The sequence below is a fragment of the Pteropus medius genome, unplaced genomic scaffold, assembly GCF_902729225.1.
Source record: "Pteropus medius unplaced genomic scaffold, Ma_sr-lr_union100, whole genome shotgun sequence".
NCBI classification, from domain to species: Eukaryota; Metazoa; Chordata; class Mammalia; order Chiroptera; family Pteropodidae; genus Pteropus; species Pteropus medius.
Genome location: NW_024342468.1, coordinates 76866 through 93020, shown reverse-complemented (window position 1 = coordinate 93020; position 16155 = coordinate 76866). Strand labels below are relative to the sequence as shown.

The window sequence follows — 16155 nt, the reverse complement described above, 5'->3', positions numbered from 1 at the left end:
TCCAGGGACCTCAGACCAAGGTCCCCTTGTGGCCTCAAATTGAAGGGTTTGAACAGATGGGGAGTGGTGAACATGCCCACTGTCTTGGATAGGCTGCTGGGAAAGGGCGGGAAGAGTTGGGGTATTAAAGTACCAACAGCCTCTATGCCCTCGTGCCCCCTCTCAGTTCCTCCAGCTTCCGCCCAGCACCACCTCTTCCGGGAAGCCTCCCTGATTTCTGCAGCCTCCTGGGAAGGTCTTCTCCTGAGCCTTCACCCTGAGCCTCATCCTGCCCCTCCCACTACCAGGCATGCCTTGCCTTCCCTCCATCCTCCAGGGCAGGGGGTGTCCCTGGTGCTAGACTTGAGGTGGGACGCCCAGGCCAGGCCAGCAAGCACTTTTTGTTGATAGCAGTGAGGACGATGAGGCAGTCAGGACACAAGAAAGAGGCTTGAGCCCCGGGTGAGGGTGTGGGTTGAAGCGTCAAGCAGTTAGTTAACTGAGGACCAGCTGAGGCGTTAGCCGTGGACTCAGAGGGGCCCCTGAGGCCGGCTCTCTAAGGCTCCCCATTTACTGAGCGCTTCCTGTGCTAGGGCCCCGTGCTGACACTTCCCACATAGACCTCATTCTACACCCCGAAAGCATGAGAGGGCAGGTGCTCTTTCATCCCAGTTTACAGACAAGAAGCCCGAGGCCCAGGCGCGCTGAGTGACTTCCCCAAAGCACCAAAGCTGCCAGCAAGTGGCTGCCCAGACTGGAACGCTCTCGCCCTGAAACTGGGGCCCAGGGACTGGGGGAGGCATCGAGGGTGCCTGCTCCCAAGCCTGGGGCCTTCCGCCCATCGTGCCATCCGGGGAAGGGGGCAGTGGAGAACCCTCTAAGCCGCTGCCTGAACTCTGGCTTCCCAGAATGCAAGAGGTGGGGAGGGGGCCGGTGCCCAGGCTTCCAGGCGAAGAGGGGAAAGGAGCCAGGGCCCCGTGAGTCCGCCCCCTCGAGTCCTGATGGGCAGGCACCTACCTTTCTTGAACTCTATCTCAAGGACGTCAGGGACGTTGGGGGCTTTGGCCGGGTCCTGGGTCTTTGTGTACAGGCCTGGAGGCGCTTGGTTCTGACAAAACACAGAAACGGTGGGGCGGCTCAGAGCCAAGCAGTGCCACGCCAGGCCCTGGACACGCTGCGCCCCTCTCCAGAACCGGGGGGCTTCTGGCACTCGCCGCTGGCTGGCCCAGTCCAGCAGGCCTCCCAGCCCCCAGCCCGGAGCCAGCCCTGCTTGCCGGGGGCCTGGGAAACAAAGGGCTCAAGAAATCAGACAATTTTTCCCCTCAACTTGATCTCATCTTTTTCTTTGACGCCCCCACAGCTGGAGGTAGAATAGCGGGAGAGGAACAAGTCAGGCAGGAAAACCCGACTTTGGGGGCGCGAGGCGGCGGCTCCGTGCGCGGGCTCCTAGGGCGCAGGCGCAAACGCTCGCGCAGACTCCCAGGATTGGGGTTTATTCCGCGCTGACCGCAAAGCTAATGACTACGCGTGACCCCAGCAGGTGCTCCAGCGAGCCGCGCCGTCCCCGGGGTCCCCAAGGTTAATACTCACAGGGAGAAAAGAGAAGAGCAAAGCAAAAACCCATTTGAAAACACATCAACCTTTATGTATATTTTTTTCTTGAGCGTTTTGGAAAATGGGCCTCTCGTCTGGATGCAGCGGTGGCGGGGCTGCGGGCTGCCTGGAACCCTCGAAATTCCTGTCTGCCTTTCCAGGCCCCGGCCCCCACCCCACTCCCAGGCTGCGGCCTGGATCCTTGCCACGGTGTGGGGTCTGTGGGGACCGGGACTAACTGCTCATGTCCCCTCCTGTGGACACCCCAGGCCCAGCTGTTGTCCACCTGCTGGCATCTGCGAAGTACGGTCCCTCAAGCTTTGCTTTCAGACATTCACAGGCCACTTTCCATCTGCAGTTTCTATTGCGTTCTCAGCGGCCCTGTTTGGTAAGAAGGTCAAGGGCTGCTACCCCATCTGCAGGTGATGAATAGAGGCGAAGGGGGCGGGACCCTACGTTGCTGCAGCCCCGAGTTCTGTGCGGGCGTGGACCACCCTGCTCCAGGCAGGGGACCCGCGAGGCTCTCAACAAACATGTGCTGGATTTCAGAGTGGTCGAAAATATCGGAAATACCCCAAAGCCAGAAGGTAAGGCCTCAGGTCGCCCGACCTTGGGCAAGCGGCTTCACCTTGAGCCTCGGTTTCCCCATCTGTAAAGTGCCGGAAACGAGACCTGCCGATGACTGTCTTACAGTTTCAGTGGAGACAGTTTTTATGTGTTTTACTAGACACGAAAATCACCCACGAAAATGCCAGGAAGTTCAGGTGCAAGCTGCACCGGCTCTGCGGGTGGGAGGGAGAGCTGAGAGGCCTCGGGGGACGCCCCCTCCAGGACGGGCTGTCAGAAGTGCCTCGGATTCTGCACCTGTGGTCACTTTGCCTGCTGGCTCGATGTACGGGTGACTGACCACCTCGGTTCCCGCACCCTGGGGAAACCCCTTAGTCCTGGGCACACAGGGGCAGCCGATGCTTCCGGCTCTACTGCTGAGCTCAGACGAGGGACAGTGCCGAAGCCCCCACACCTGCAAAGTGCTGTGTGACTGGGGGCCAGCTGCGTCCCTTCATCTGTGGGCCGGGAACAAGGGTCCAGAACCGACCTCAAGGACGGACCCGACTGGGAGGAGCCCCAGCCTGATGCCTTCACGGACCAGATAGAAACCCAGGACAAAGAAGCGGCTTGTCTAATAGCGCCCGGCCCCGCCACCGTGGGAGCCAGCTCTGGGGACTCTGGACCCCCTGTTCAGAGCCGTCACCCCATGCAGTTTCCCAGTCATTTTAGTAACCTCGGGGCTGAGAAACAGCGCACGCGACGTGGCATCGATAGCCGTAGGGGTAGACATAAGGGAGTTTCTGGGAAATGCCGGGCCCCCCAGCCCTGCCGTGCCCTGCCAATCACCACATCCCCTGGGCACACACAGGCCCCAGGGCCATCTTCAGCCAAAAGGTAAAGTAAACCTGGGCTTAGGACCTCTGGATGACCGACATGACACCCCGGCCTCTTCCTCACCTGCCTGAGGCTTCTCACTGGTCCCCCAGCCCAGGCCGAGCTCAAACCAGGGGCCAGCACTGAGTGCCCGGCCCCTCCACCCAAGGTGGCCTCCCTCCCACCTTCACCTGCACTGTGCCTGACCCTCCGAGTTCAATCTGGTCCTTGTTACTTCCTCCTGCCACGCTTCCTAATGGAGCCCCGAATGGGATGAGAGTGTTTGCACTGGGAAGCGGGGAGGAGGCATAAGCCCCCCGCGGGACAGCGCCCCAGCACTAGGAGGCAGCTGCTGGAGGCTTCCGACACCCTGGCAGGGCCGATTAAAGGAAATAACTAAATAGAAATAAAGTGACATTTGCTTTGCATTCCGGGGTGGCCGCGGAGCCTGCCTTTTTTACTCTTCATCCGAAAAGCCCAGTTCAAATGACAAATAGTTTGTTGCTGAGTATCAATACCATCTATTTATCCACCCCAGCGGGAGGGCTCACTTCCAATGTCATCTGGAGGGGTGTTGGGGAGGGAGGGAAGAGAGTGAAGAAAAAGAGAGGGAGAGAGGGAGAGAGAGGGAGAGCGTGCAAAAGAAAGCACGAAACAGGCCGAGGAGGAGAAATTGGAAGCAAATGGCCCATGAACTGAACCATGATGTAGAGGCATGATCGATGCTGCGAATGGTTTATTCATCCATCAGATATGGCGGCCGGCCCTGAATGAACTCTTTCACTGTGGGCCCTATGAAGTTAAAGCAAGTAAATTTCTATCTTTCTTCGAATTAGCTGCCTCATTGCCCTTCAATCAGCCCTCACGGAGGCAGAAAATGGCTCCGCCATCTGCCTTCGAACCCTCCCTTCGGCAGGTCTCAGGGCTTTTTTTGGAGCGGGGGAGGAGGCTCCGGTTCCCCGGAGCTCTGTCTCCTGGCTTCTCCCGAGGGGGCTGGGGTGTTTCTCTCAGGCCCCTAGCCGCTGCCCCCTTTCCTGGATTGGAGGACACCCCCCTCCCCAATACACAGGAGATCTGGAGATGCGAGGGAGGACCCAGGGCTTAGCCTGGGGGAGCCCCTGGGAGGAACGGGCCCCACCTGCAGAGGGCAGAGTGGGAAAGCAAGGCTGGTGTGGCCGGACCCCGGGATCGTGGGCCTGGCCCCGTACTCCTCAGTGGGAACGAGGTTTCCCCCTGGACTCACACCCAGCCCAGCCTCTCCCACCCCTTCCTCCCAAAGATTCTTAGCTGGCCTGAGGGAGGAGGGCAGGGCCCCCCGCTCTAAGATCGAAGCCTGGTCCTGGGCCAGTGACAGGCCAAGTGGCTATCAGTGAGCCAGGAGGGGGGTGCTGACGTTTCCTACTGTGTGTATGAGGGATCGACTGGAGGCTCAGAGAGGTTGGGTGACTCGCCCAGGGTTGCAGAGTCAGGTTCAGACCCAGGTTTCCAGCCTCTGGGACCCGAGCACTACCCTGCCCACCTCCATCAGATGGCAGAGCGCTTAAAAAGGCGCTCTCCGGCACCGACTTCTCCGTCTACTGCTCTCGTTGGACAGGAGGCCCGAGGGGCAGAGGGCCTGCCACGGCCACACAGGGACCTGCTACATCTCTGGCCTCGGCTCTGCTCCCCGAGTCCTGAGCCGAGAGCCCACAGGCTGCTTGGAGAGGGCTGAGGAGCGCTTTCCCAGCATGCATGGGACCCCGCAGCCCACAGGGCACCCCACCTTGAAGCTGCTCTGCTCTGCTCAGCCTCCCCCGCCCCCCTTTGGCGCTGAGTGACTGGCTAATTAGGGGTGGCTGGCCTGAGTGTCTCGGGGTCAGCAGAGCATGAACTGGAAAAACCTGTGGCCAGCAGGCAGCAGCCTCATGGGGCCATCAGCCCCCAGGGGGCAAGGGTGCCGGCTGTCTTGAGTGACACAGTTGGGCTGAGGGAGGGAAGGGGAGAGGGGAGGGGGGGCTGTGGGCAGTAGAGGAACCACAGAGGCCAGAGGGACAGCTCCTGTGACGGGCGACCTGGGCACCAGCCCTACCCCCTTGCTGGGCCTCAGTTTCCTCATCCTTAGGGTGGGGATTCTCAGGGCCAGAAGCCAAGGAAAGAAAGCTGGGAAAACGCCGACTCGGGCCAGCTCTAGAAACGGTCACAGGTTATGTTATCGCCAACAGCAACCGAGAGGCCTGGGCCTTGCGAGGAGCCAGCCCCGGACCCCCGGCAGGGCTCCGGCTCTCCCCACCCTCAGCCGAGCCACCCGGTCAGCCTCCCCTCCAGCTGGCCTTCTTGGATCCCCCAGGCCCAGCTGCCGGAGTGCCCCCCACCAAGCACACTTCTTCCCTAAAGTCAGACAAGCCACCCGCCCCATCCCCGAACCAGCCCCCCGGGGTATGAGGCTGAGCCCGGGCATGGAGACGCATTCCCTCAGGGACAAAGAGGTTTTTCTCTTCCCAGGATAGATTTCCCCCTGCCTCCCCCATCTCCCACGGTGGGCAGGGGCAGATACAAAGGAAAACCCCGCAGGGAGAGAAACCCTAAACTTCAAACAGGGCAAGGCCCAGCCGGGGAGGAGGCTGGGACCGAGCTAGAGCAGCCTGCCTTGCTGGCGGGCGTGGGGCTAAAACCCAGACAAGTGGGTCCTGAGGCTCTAATCTCTGCCACCCCCACCCCCAACCGAGGCAGCAGCGGCCTGAGAGCTGGTGGGCACGGGCTGGGCCCTCCCACAGAAGTGTCTCATCTGCCTAATTGCTTCTTTATTGTCTCTCAATCACAGTCTCTCTCTGTGCTGCCCTGAAATATTTCCTTCACCTATTCATCCCAGCAGCAATTAGGAAAAGCGCTGGGCGGGGGGGTGTCTTCAAACTAGCAGCGTGGACTGGGCAGGGCGGTAGGGGGCCTGGTGGGGAGGGTCAGGGAACACAGGCAGGGCTTGGCCCCAGCCCCACGCCCGCCCCCTGTGAAATTTCAAATTAGGTGACAAACACATCAGACAGCAGGCGCACTGAGCAGCTACCACCAAAGGTGGCCACTCGGGGGAGGAAGCGGATTACCTTGGGGTTTTCCAGGATTCCAGCCTCGTAGCTGCAGAGGGACAAGGGAGACAGGGGTTAGTGGGGGAGGGACAGGAGACAACTAAGCCTGATACCCCCAACCCCCAACCCCCAACGCAAGTCTGGTCTGCCTTTTTCTCTCTGCCAAAGTGACTGCTGCCAACCCCACCTGGAATATTCTGAACCCACCACTTAGTTGGTTGTGGGAGCTGCACGTGGCAAGGAAGAGCCTGGAACACTTGTCTTAGCCTCCTGGGGCACAGCCCCGGGACTCCACATCCAGAGGCCCTTCGCACGTGCTGTTCCCTCTGCTTTGTGTTCTTCTCTGGGCCCCAGCTGCTTCCTTCCCATCCTTCAGGTTTTAGCTTCAGATGACACTTCCTCAAAGAAGGCCTCCCTGATGCCCTAGCCAGGTCACCATAATCTCCCCCTGGCACGTAGCAGGGCTGCAGGGAGAGCTGTCAGTAAGTTGGGTATGATGTGGCCTGTCCTCCTTGAGGTCCCGACTCCATGAGGCGGGCAGGGGCCACCAGTGTCGGGTCACCACTGCACCCTGGCCCAGTGCAGGCAGCAGGTGCTCAGCAGCATCGGGCAGATCTGTGAACGTGTCTCACCTGATGTGCATGAGGTTCTCGTCCATGCTCCAGGGGTTCTTGGGGGTGACTGGGATGGGGATCCCGTGTTGCTGCAGGTAAGGAGACACAGAGCGGGTGTGAGGCTGCTCCGCAAGGGCCAGGCCCGGCTGCCTTAGTTTTCTTTCAAGGTCACAGACGGCCCCGAACTCTGGCCCCCACGCGGGCAAGACCCTGCACCACCCCCAGTCTCCTCCCCCTCCTCCAGGCTGCCCGGAGAGGCAGTGAGGGCCTCGTTACTGGATGTGACCACACAGAAACTACGAGACTGTGTGTCTGAGACGCGGAGTGGATGCTGATCTCAGAGGTTCCTTCTGGAAGATTCTGAGCCTACACTTCAAGGACCCCTGAAGCACTTAGGGTGTGCCAGGCACCACCGTGCCACGGGTCTCCCAGCGCCACTCGCTGACCCCGCCGTGACCCTATGAGCTGGAATGGCCCGAACTCCCCCTGTGGATCTCAACCAAGGCATCTGTGCGCACACGGGGCGTCTGTGCCCACACGGGGGCCCGACGTTGACCCAAGGAAAGGAGAAACACCATGAGGGCTTCTAGCTCATGGCGCCTGCTTACGATACACGGGGTAGCCCTTTCCGGGGGGGCCACCCCCTCCCCTGCCGAGCACAATCCCCACACTCTGCACCCCTGAAAGGTGTTCCTGGGGTGATCTACCCCCCCATCAGTTCCGACTGTGTTTTGCTTCCCAATGGCCCAATATCCATTGTGTAGGAGAAAAACCCATCCCCACCGAGACGCTGGGCCTCAAAGGCTGCGGGCGGCCACCTTGGAGGCCCACCTCACTCAGCGAAGCTGGTTCCCTGGGGGGCTCCGTGCTCCCCCCCGCTGATGCCTGGCATCCAGAACATGCACTACCTCCGGCTCTGCCCTCCCCAAGCTTATCCAGCGCAGAAGGCAGCTCATGGGCCCAGCTGGGCCCCTTTACGCCAGCCCTTCCAGACTCTCTGCCCCCAAAGCCCCTTTCGGAGCCTCAGTGGGCCCCGGAACCTCGGAGGCCTCGGCCCCGCCAGCATTGTCTCCCCCGTCGGTACGGATGGGGCTTTGTTCCGGCTCAGCTCATTCTCACGATGGAGTCTCTGTGCTTCTTCCTTCGTTACCACTTTGAAATTTCAAAATAAATAAGGCTAAAATCCTCTGGGGTTGGTTTTCCAGCTTTACCAGGAGAGAGGCCACCACATCCGCACTAAAATTCACGTGCTCTTCGATGCCAACCACACGGGCAAATGGGAACACCTCATCTAGGGGCTGCTCAGGGTTGGGGGGAGCCACTTGTCCCCCAAAGTTGCTCCGAGTCAAATCCACACACTCGCCCTGTACTCTCTCCAGGTAAAGGGGCCAAGCGTGGGGCTCCGTCCAGAGGGGCTGGAACCCCAGAGGCCGACACACCCTCTTCCCCGCTCAGCGCTTGGTGGCTGGGACTGAGAACTCAGCGGCTGGCCCCGGAGCTTCTGTTTGGGGGGTGGTTTGGGACACTTTTGCCTTCTCTCTTTCCTACCGGGCCTCGCTCCGGCCAAGCAGGGAGAGAAAAGGAGGAACGGGCAGCCCCCCTCAGCAGAGACGTACCCCCAAGAGCCAAAAATAGCAAGTCCCTGGCCAGATTTCGGGATCCCCCTGCCCCCATCCCGAGGACTCCCCCAGTACACACACGCACGCACGCGCACACACGGGAAAGTCTCGCTGTGACTGAGTACAGGAAATAAAGCCATCGTCCACACGTACGCACTGCCCTGCCTCCCAGTGCCATACCTTATGTGCTGGCTTTTTAAAAATAATTAATTATGATAATGACACAGGTGGAGCGATTCTGAGTGTTTCTCCCCTGGACGGTGGACTCGGGGGAGACGGGAAGCGAGGTGATCGCTTGTCTTTTAGGAGCCTCCCGCAGCACCTTCTGGGCCTGGTGACGTCTGGGTCTTGAAAGCAGAGATTTTCAAAGCCCCACTGATTTTTGTCTCAGCTGAATCGGATCCTGCCTGGCTCTGGGTTTTGGACAAAGCCTGGTTGCTGCTCAGTTATTCTGGTCATTTCCTTGGGTGCAGAAACACTACCTCCCTCGCGGAAAGAGCCGGTTCCCCTGACACCAGCCTCCGAGGGAGGATCAGTGGCCCAGGGACAAGTAAGGGCACGGTTTGGGTCGGCCCTGGCCCGCTCTTGAACCTCCACTGCAGGCGTGAGAATGTGGACAGGGTGGGGGTTCCAAATCATTATTCTTAGAGATGAAACGTGCTCTATCTTCTGCATGATCAGGGAAACGGGGGCGGGGGAGGGGAAGAAAAGCCTCGCCAGCCTCCGTTCCCTTAATAGCTCTGCTATGTGACAATTTGTTTGGCAACATATGGGCTTGCTCTTGTAAACTCCCCTCTTAATAATAAAACAACAGATGGTCGAGGAGCCCTCTCCTCCAAGCACCCCAGGTCTTAATGGGATGCTGGCGGCGGGGCAGGGCGGTGTTCCCGCCGCGTCCCCCGCCACGAGGCACCTCGGCTGCAGCCGGAGCTCACAGCCAGCCCCTGCGACTGCTATTTAAAAACCTGAGCAATTTTCTGGTGTGTGCACCGAGTTGCTTTCCCTGTCTGATTGATTGAGGCTGTTTGTCAAGGGCTGCCACCGAGTCGCTAAAAAGAAAGGTACCCGGGGAGAGGCTAAGGATCTTGATGCAAAACTTCTAATATGTTTTATTGCAACTTGTACTTCAAAAGGGCTGGCTTGACACAAGCCTTTCGTGGGCCACAGCCTCCTAGGGGAGCCTACCTGTTCCTGGGGGAAGGCATTGGGGAGGAGAGGGGACAATTAGCAGCCAGGGGATTGAGGGCAACGTTTGCCGGCTCACACCCCTGGCTGTCCCCCTGAGTGACAGCAGGGGTGGCAGGAGAAGGGGGGCAAGGGGGACCGGAGCCCAGGGGACAGGTGCACACGGAGGAGGGGCAGCCAGGACAGAGGTTCCATCCTCAGGCCTGGGGTCAGGGCTCAGCCTCAAGGTGCTGGCCCAGACAGCCCCCGGGGAAGGATGTGCGGGGCAGGGAGTGGGGGGCAGCGGGCGATGACTAGGGTGGCGGCGCGGGCTCCCCGTACCTTCGCATACTCCATCAGGTCGCTGCGGCCTCGGAACCGGGTGTAGAATTCCGGCATCCTCCAGGGAGCAATGACCTGGATGTGGGGCAGGAAGTCAGAACTGGGGGGCCTGCTGCTGGCTCCTCCTGGTCCAACAACTGCAGGGCTGGCCTCTCGGTCAAGGGGCTGGAGACTCCAACGGTCACCTGTGAAGGGGGCAGGGGTGCTCCTGCTGCTCCCCGGAGAGGACGAAGTCCATGGAAGGTGGGTGGAGGGACCCCAATGGGCAGGGAAGGATGGGTCTGCCGCACTGGGGTGGCTTTGGAGAGGCCCGAGCTCCATGGCAGAATGACCAAGTGTCCCCAGGCAGGTCCCCAACTGAGACCTGAGGGTTTGAACTAGACAAGCCTCAAATTTCTCACTAGCACCCCTGGTCAGAGGGCCAGGACCCCCCACCGCTGGGTCCATGGAGCTGCAGCCACTCGGCCTGGCCCTGATCCACGGTGGTGGGGCCCAGAGACGACACTAGCCATGCCCCAACCCACTTCTCGTGCTCCCCTTCTTCCGTATCCCAGAGCCACTGCAGGTGGGGACGGCAGGGGACCCAGCTTATTCCACCAGCTCGGGGTGGGGGGGTTGGAGGCAGGTCCTCAAGACAAAGAGCCCCCACTCCCTCCTGAAGCCAACTAGGACCCTGCCTTTGACCCAACAGCCCAATTGGGGGTGGGGTAGGGTAGGAGAAGGCCCCCCCAAGCCCTAGAATGGGCAGCCTTGGACCAGGTAAAAGGGGGTACCCTCTAGTTTCATCTCAGTTCCCAGAGATCAGCTTGCACCCCTGATCCCAGCCCCTGGGCTTGACCTCCTCAGACAAAGACTCAGAAACCAGACACCCTGGCCCCCTGTACCCACCAGCCTGCAGCAAGTCAGTGACAGCTACTGTCCGAGGGCCTCTCAGCCCCAGTGTTTGGGGTCAAAATGGATCATTAGAGCTCATTATGGCCCACCTCCAGGCCACTCTCACCCCTCGAGCAGCTGCTGGCTGGGAAAAGGGACAGAGGAAGATGGTCCACTTAAGAGGAAAAAAAAATGGAAACCCCTCAGAGCCCCTCAGAGGCTTGGGAGGGGGCAAAGCCCCTATAGCTGCAGCCTGAAGTGGCCTCGAAGGAGCACAGACCTTCGCCTGTGCTGTCCAGTATGGCAGCCAGCAGCCACTTGTGGCCACCCAACCCTGAAATGTGGCTGATCCCAGCTGACATGTGCTGTATCTGTAAAGCACACACTGGAACTTGAAGCCAGTACAAAAAAAAGTGTAAGACATCTCAGTAATTTTTTACATCAATGACACGTTCAAGGACATCCTTTTAGATACATGGGGTTCAATAAAATATCCTAAAAAAATGAGATAGCTATTGCTTTTCACCTTTTTTTTTTTTTTTTATGTGGCCACTAGAAAAATTTAATTTATCTATGGGGCTCACATTTGTGGTGCAAATTGTATTTCTACTGCTCAGCCTTGTGCGCTGTGTGCCCGGAGACCGGCACTCAGTGAATGGTGAATGAATGAATGAATGAATGAATGAACGAACGAACGAACGGAAGAATGAACGGACAAAGGCCCAGGTCCAAGGTCAGGCTGGAGGGAGCAGGCAGTATGGGCAGGCTGGACGGTCCTGATGAGCTCTCCCGCCCAGGTGGCACCCCTGGGCAGAGGTGGCGGTTCCCCAAGATCCTGGAGATTCTTATCCCAGGAAAAGGTCCAAGATGTCGGGGGTGGGCTTAGGCCGCTGGGAGGAGCCAGGGCCTTAGCTGGGTGGCTCTGACGGGGCTGGGAGGGCTGCGAGCAGCCCAGAAATGGGCCAGACGTCCCAGAACTGTTCCGCTGACACCCAGGGAGCCAGACCCCAGAGGGCCAAGGACCCTGCTCAAGGGCAGCATTCCTGTCCAGTTCCCTGACTGACCCAGACACCTGGGCAGCACCCCGCAAGGGGAAAAGGGTCAGGGAGAGTGCTGGGCCCCCGCAGCTGGCGTGAGCAGGGAGCTCCCTGTGGGGAAGGGCCCTGCCCACAGGGAGGAGACTCAGGTGTACCCCGTGCCTGTCCCCCCAGAACCCCACACCCTGCCCCCGGGGGCCTCAGCCCTCAGCACCCACCCCCCTGAGATGGCGACATCTTACCTTAATGTGGGGGGCCAGCGAGTAGCAGGTGAGCTCAAATCGGATCTGGTCATTCCCCTGAAACATGGAGCAGGGGTCGTCAGGAGCCACAGAATGGGGGCAGGGTGGGGGGACTAGGGGCAGGGGTAGCGCCCCGTCCCTTGTCAACAGCTTGAGGGCTGCTCAGGGCAGGGCTGCTGGATGGTTCTCCTCTCACGAGCGAGCGAGCGAGCGAACTCGCGAACTCACCTCCAACCTCACAACCTTCTGAGGTGGGGACTGTCAGCAGTCCCAATCGTGGGCAGGCAGGACAGGGTGCCCGGCACGTGTGGCGAACGCTGTGACTTCCGTGTGTGCTGGTGTGTGAGCATGTGCGTGTGGGCACGTGTTGGGGTGAAGGGGCGCACTGTAGAAACACGGCAGGGTGCGGTGCGTGCAAGGCTGGGGCTCTGCCTGCCGAGACCCCAGGCCCTTCTCCGGGCGGCCCGGGGCTGCCCCCAGCTCACCCTCTTTCTGAAGGTCCCCCTCTTGCCTGGCTGCACCGGTCCCAGCACAGAGATCAAGTTCAGGGCTTCAGCTCCATGGTGCTGTGCCCCCCCCACCCCCCAACCACATCCATCATGTTGGGAGCCCTGTCTCCTTTCTGAGCCTCAGTTTCCCCATCTATATGATGGCTGGCGGAGGGAAGGGTGGAACAGGTGACCACTGAGGACCCTTCATTCCTCTGCACAGAGAGGGAAACAGAGAGAGAAGGGACAAGTCCAAGGGCACAGAGCTGGCTGGAGCCCGGTGACTGGGTGCCCTTCCCTGCCACCCGGTGTGGGCCACCCTGCCTCTCTGCGCCTGCATCTGCAGTGAAATGAGAATCACCCGACACCCCAGTCAGCTGCAAACATCATCCTAGACTCTGACGACGATGACGGGGCGGAGGCCGCCCACAGCGCTGGCCTCAGCCACACGGCCCAAACCACGAGAGGCAATGGCTGCCAGCGTCCTGCCTGCTCCCCATCCGCTCGGGGGCCCGGAGGGAGACAGCGCTGTGGAAATAACAGAGGGACCTTTCGCCTACTGTGAAAACTGCATGGGCGCGGCGAGCCGGCGGCGGGAATAACATGTTATTTTCCAGAGCCTTGTCAGGCGACATAGAAATGGGGTTTCTGCCCCTCTCTCCGCTGCCAGAGCTGGGGGGGGAGGCTGCTCCTCGCGGATACCTCCCAGTCCCCGAGCCGCAGGCAAGCTGCCACCCCCCTCGCCCGTCATCCAGTCCCTACTGTGCGCTGGCTGTCACACAGGAGAGCCTGGGGCCAGTGGGATTGTTAACCCCGATTCGCCGCAGAGGAAAGATTCAGAGAGGTGAAGACACTTGCCCAGAGTCACACAGCCAGCAGAACCTAATGGCCCACATTCACGCAGTAGCTCCGCACTAACGAACTCGCTGACCGCTTACGGCGGCCCCCTGAGGTGGGTTCTACTATCGCCCACATCTTACAAGTAGGGAAACTGAGGCGCGGGCGGTAACACCTGCCCCACAGCCTACGGCCGGCACAGTTCCCAGCGTGGGGACATCTGTGATAAAAAGCAGACTCGTTTTGCGAGGCACATGGTCTGGTATGGCACATCCTGGCAATTCTTCACGTGTCCCCAGCACGATGGTGGCTTGTGCCTCCTCAGACAGGCAGCCCCGGCTGGTGTCTGCCGTCCAGACCCACCGCGGGGACACCCATCTGTTCCAGGGCCAGAGACCCTTGCAGAGCCAGACTAGCTCCCTTGGTTCAGTCTGTCCCAGATGAGGCGTGAGGCCTGTCCGCCCCCTCCACTCCCAAACCCCAGGACCACCCGCCCCGGGCAGCCCCTAGCAGCACCCCAGGGTGCTGGGGAGGGGAATGTTGCTGTGCATCCGTGTGCTGACACAGTGCGGGTGCAGCGCCCACTGGGACTGGAAGGGCTGGGTAGGGGGTGGTCACCCACCTGTTCCCCGCGCCGGCCATACAGATGGCGCCACTTACAAAACTCCCGCTCCCTGCACCCCTGCCCAAGTCTCGTATTTCCTGGCCCCTTTTCCGAAACTGGTGGGAAGGAGGAGGCCCTGGAAGGGCCACCCCAGCTCCTGTCCAGCTCTCTAGGGGAGATGGAGCAGGGTCTCAGAGGAGTGTGGAGGGGTGGACCCCAGCCTGAGCTCTTCGGCAGGTGCCACCGGGCTGGGCCCTGGGAGGGAAGCGGCCTCCTTCTCCTCTCCAGGCCTCGGCACAGGCTGCTCGTGCAGCCTAGGTGCCATCCCTCTGGCGTCACATCCCTCTGGCTGACTCTTGCTCCCCAAGATGTCTCAGTGCTAACCGTCCCTCACCCCCTGCTGGGCCAGGGCTCCCAAACCCCTGAGTCCCTCCCCGGCCCATTCTGTACCGGGTCCCCATGCGTGGACGAAAGCCAGTGCTGGACAAATATTCAACGCATGGAGTGAATAAACAAATGCACGAAGGTGACATCCATGAGGCTGGAACGAGGACCCCCGAGGCCCTGGCTCCCCGCACCCCTGACTCAGGAGCCAGAAGCTGGGAGAGGCCAGGAGCTGACTCATCCGAAGGCCAGAACCTGAGCACTGACCTCACTGGATCTCTCCCAAGTCTGCGGGAGAGCCCCTGCCGTCCGCTGACACCCCCGCCCTCTCTCTTCATTGTGACCCCCCTGCAGAGAGCTCTGCCAGGTGTCCTGCTGGGCTCTGCCTCTGGGGCTGCCAGCCCCATCACAGGCCCTGGCTCCCCCTGCTGGGCCACTGGGCCCCCCCTTGCTTGCTCAGCACGCTTACCTCTGGGTATGTGGTCACTGATGCCCACCCCCAGCCGGCCAGACCATCAGACCCTACAGGCGGCTGGCTGCTCCCTCCCCGCCACCTCCCTGCCTCACACTGGACAATTCTCTGGACCCCACACTGGGCCTTCCTGGTCCTCCCCACTCAAACCCTCAGCTCCAGAAACTTCTCTCCGGGGGTTGTTGGGGGCTTCCTCAGGTTCTGTAAATAGGGGAAATTGAGGCACAGAGGGGAAACTGAGGCATGAGAGTCTGTCTTGCCCATCGACCCCCAGAAGAGATGGCACGTGCCAGGTAGCACCACCTCCACTCCCCAGAGGAGTTGTCACCAGAGTTCCTAGTCTGGCTGCTTCTCTTTTGAACACCGAGTATCAACGGCAGGAACATCCCCAAGTCCCAAGGGGCCACACAACTGCCCCATAGTGGGGTGTTCTGGGACCCACAGCCCAGCAGGACCAGGGTGTGAACAGAGGCCTGAGTGGCCGGCGGGCTCCTCCAGCTCCTTCCTCCAGAGTCAGCCCCAGATGGTCTCAAACGCAAGCCTCTGGTGCTCTCTGGTGGCCAAATGGAGCAGCGCACACAGCGGCTGGAGGTTGTTGCCAGCAGCATGTGGGCTACTCTGGGGGTCTCCCCTTGGACCCCAAGAGCCACTCAAGCCAGAGCCAGACCCACCATGCACCCACACACTCACCCTACCGGCCCTAAATGCCACCCGTCCTCAGTCCTGAGGGTACCGTTGGCCAGAATCCTGATCTCCTGTCTCGGCTTGAATACCTCCTGGAACAGGGAGCTCACTGCCCAGCTCATTTCATCATGGCCGGAGGAGACGGCTCAGAAACTTCCTTATTCTGGGCTGACATGTAGTCTTACTGACCTTCCTCTGCCTGCAGGAGCCAGGCCCGTGCCGAGCCCTTTAATAGAATTATCCTACTTATTACTTCTCACTGCTCCATGAGCTGGTTCTATCTTATCCTCACTGTGCAGATGAGAAAATGGAGGTGCATGGGGGTGAAGCCACACAGTGTGAAAACAGGGGAGCCAGGATCCGAACCCAGCTGTACAGGCCCCGAACCTCTGGGCTCTCCGGCACCCTCTCCTACGCCCTCCAGTGGAAGGCTGCACCCACATCTCTGTCTGAACAGCCCACCTCCCTCATCCGACTTCCCATCACCCTCAAAATGTGCTCACAACTGGGGTGTTAGCGGAAACACTCACCAGTCCCCTTTGTCACAGGAGCCGCCACTTCAGGCCAGAACAACCCCTACATCCCACTGGGGTGTCGTTGGCCACCGTCCCTCCAGCCTGAGGCCCTCCCAGACGTCCTAACCTATCGCCCTCAGGAATAAGCTTCTCTCCGGGCTATAGCTCCCGATCCATGGCCCCTTCTCTAGGTCTTGGCACAGGCTGCTCCCTCTGCCCGGCCACTT

General features: G+C 60.4%; 1 protein-coding gene across 3 annotated transcripts in view; it reads right to left on the bottom strand.

The window, feature by feature from the left end:
- The window catches only part of ASS1 (argininosuccinate synthase 1), a 47491-nt gene that overhangs the window by 19769 nt on the left and 11567 nt on the right, over positions 1 to 16155 (bottom strand). For all 3 annotated transcript variants that reach the window (XM_039862866.1, XM_039862868.1, XM_039862867.1), the window contains 5 exons: positions 11945 to 12001; positions 9793 to 9867; positions 6686 to 6756; positions 6072 to 6102; positions 997 to 1087 (listed from right to left, as the gene is read on the bottom strand). In XM_039862866.1, coding sequence (XP_039718800.1) covers positions 997 to 1087; positions 6072 to 6102; positions 6686 to 6756; positions 9793 to 9867; positions 11945 to 12001 — 325 coding nt within the window. The remainder of the gene's footprint in view (positions 1 to 996; positions 1088 to 6071; positions 6103 to 6685; positions 6757 to 9792; positions 9868 to 11944; positions 12002 to 16155) is intronic.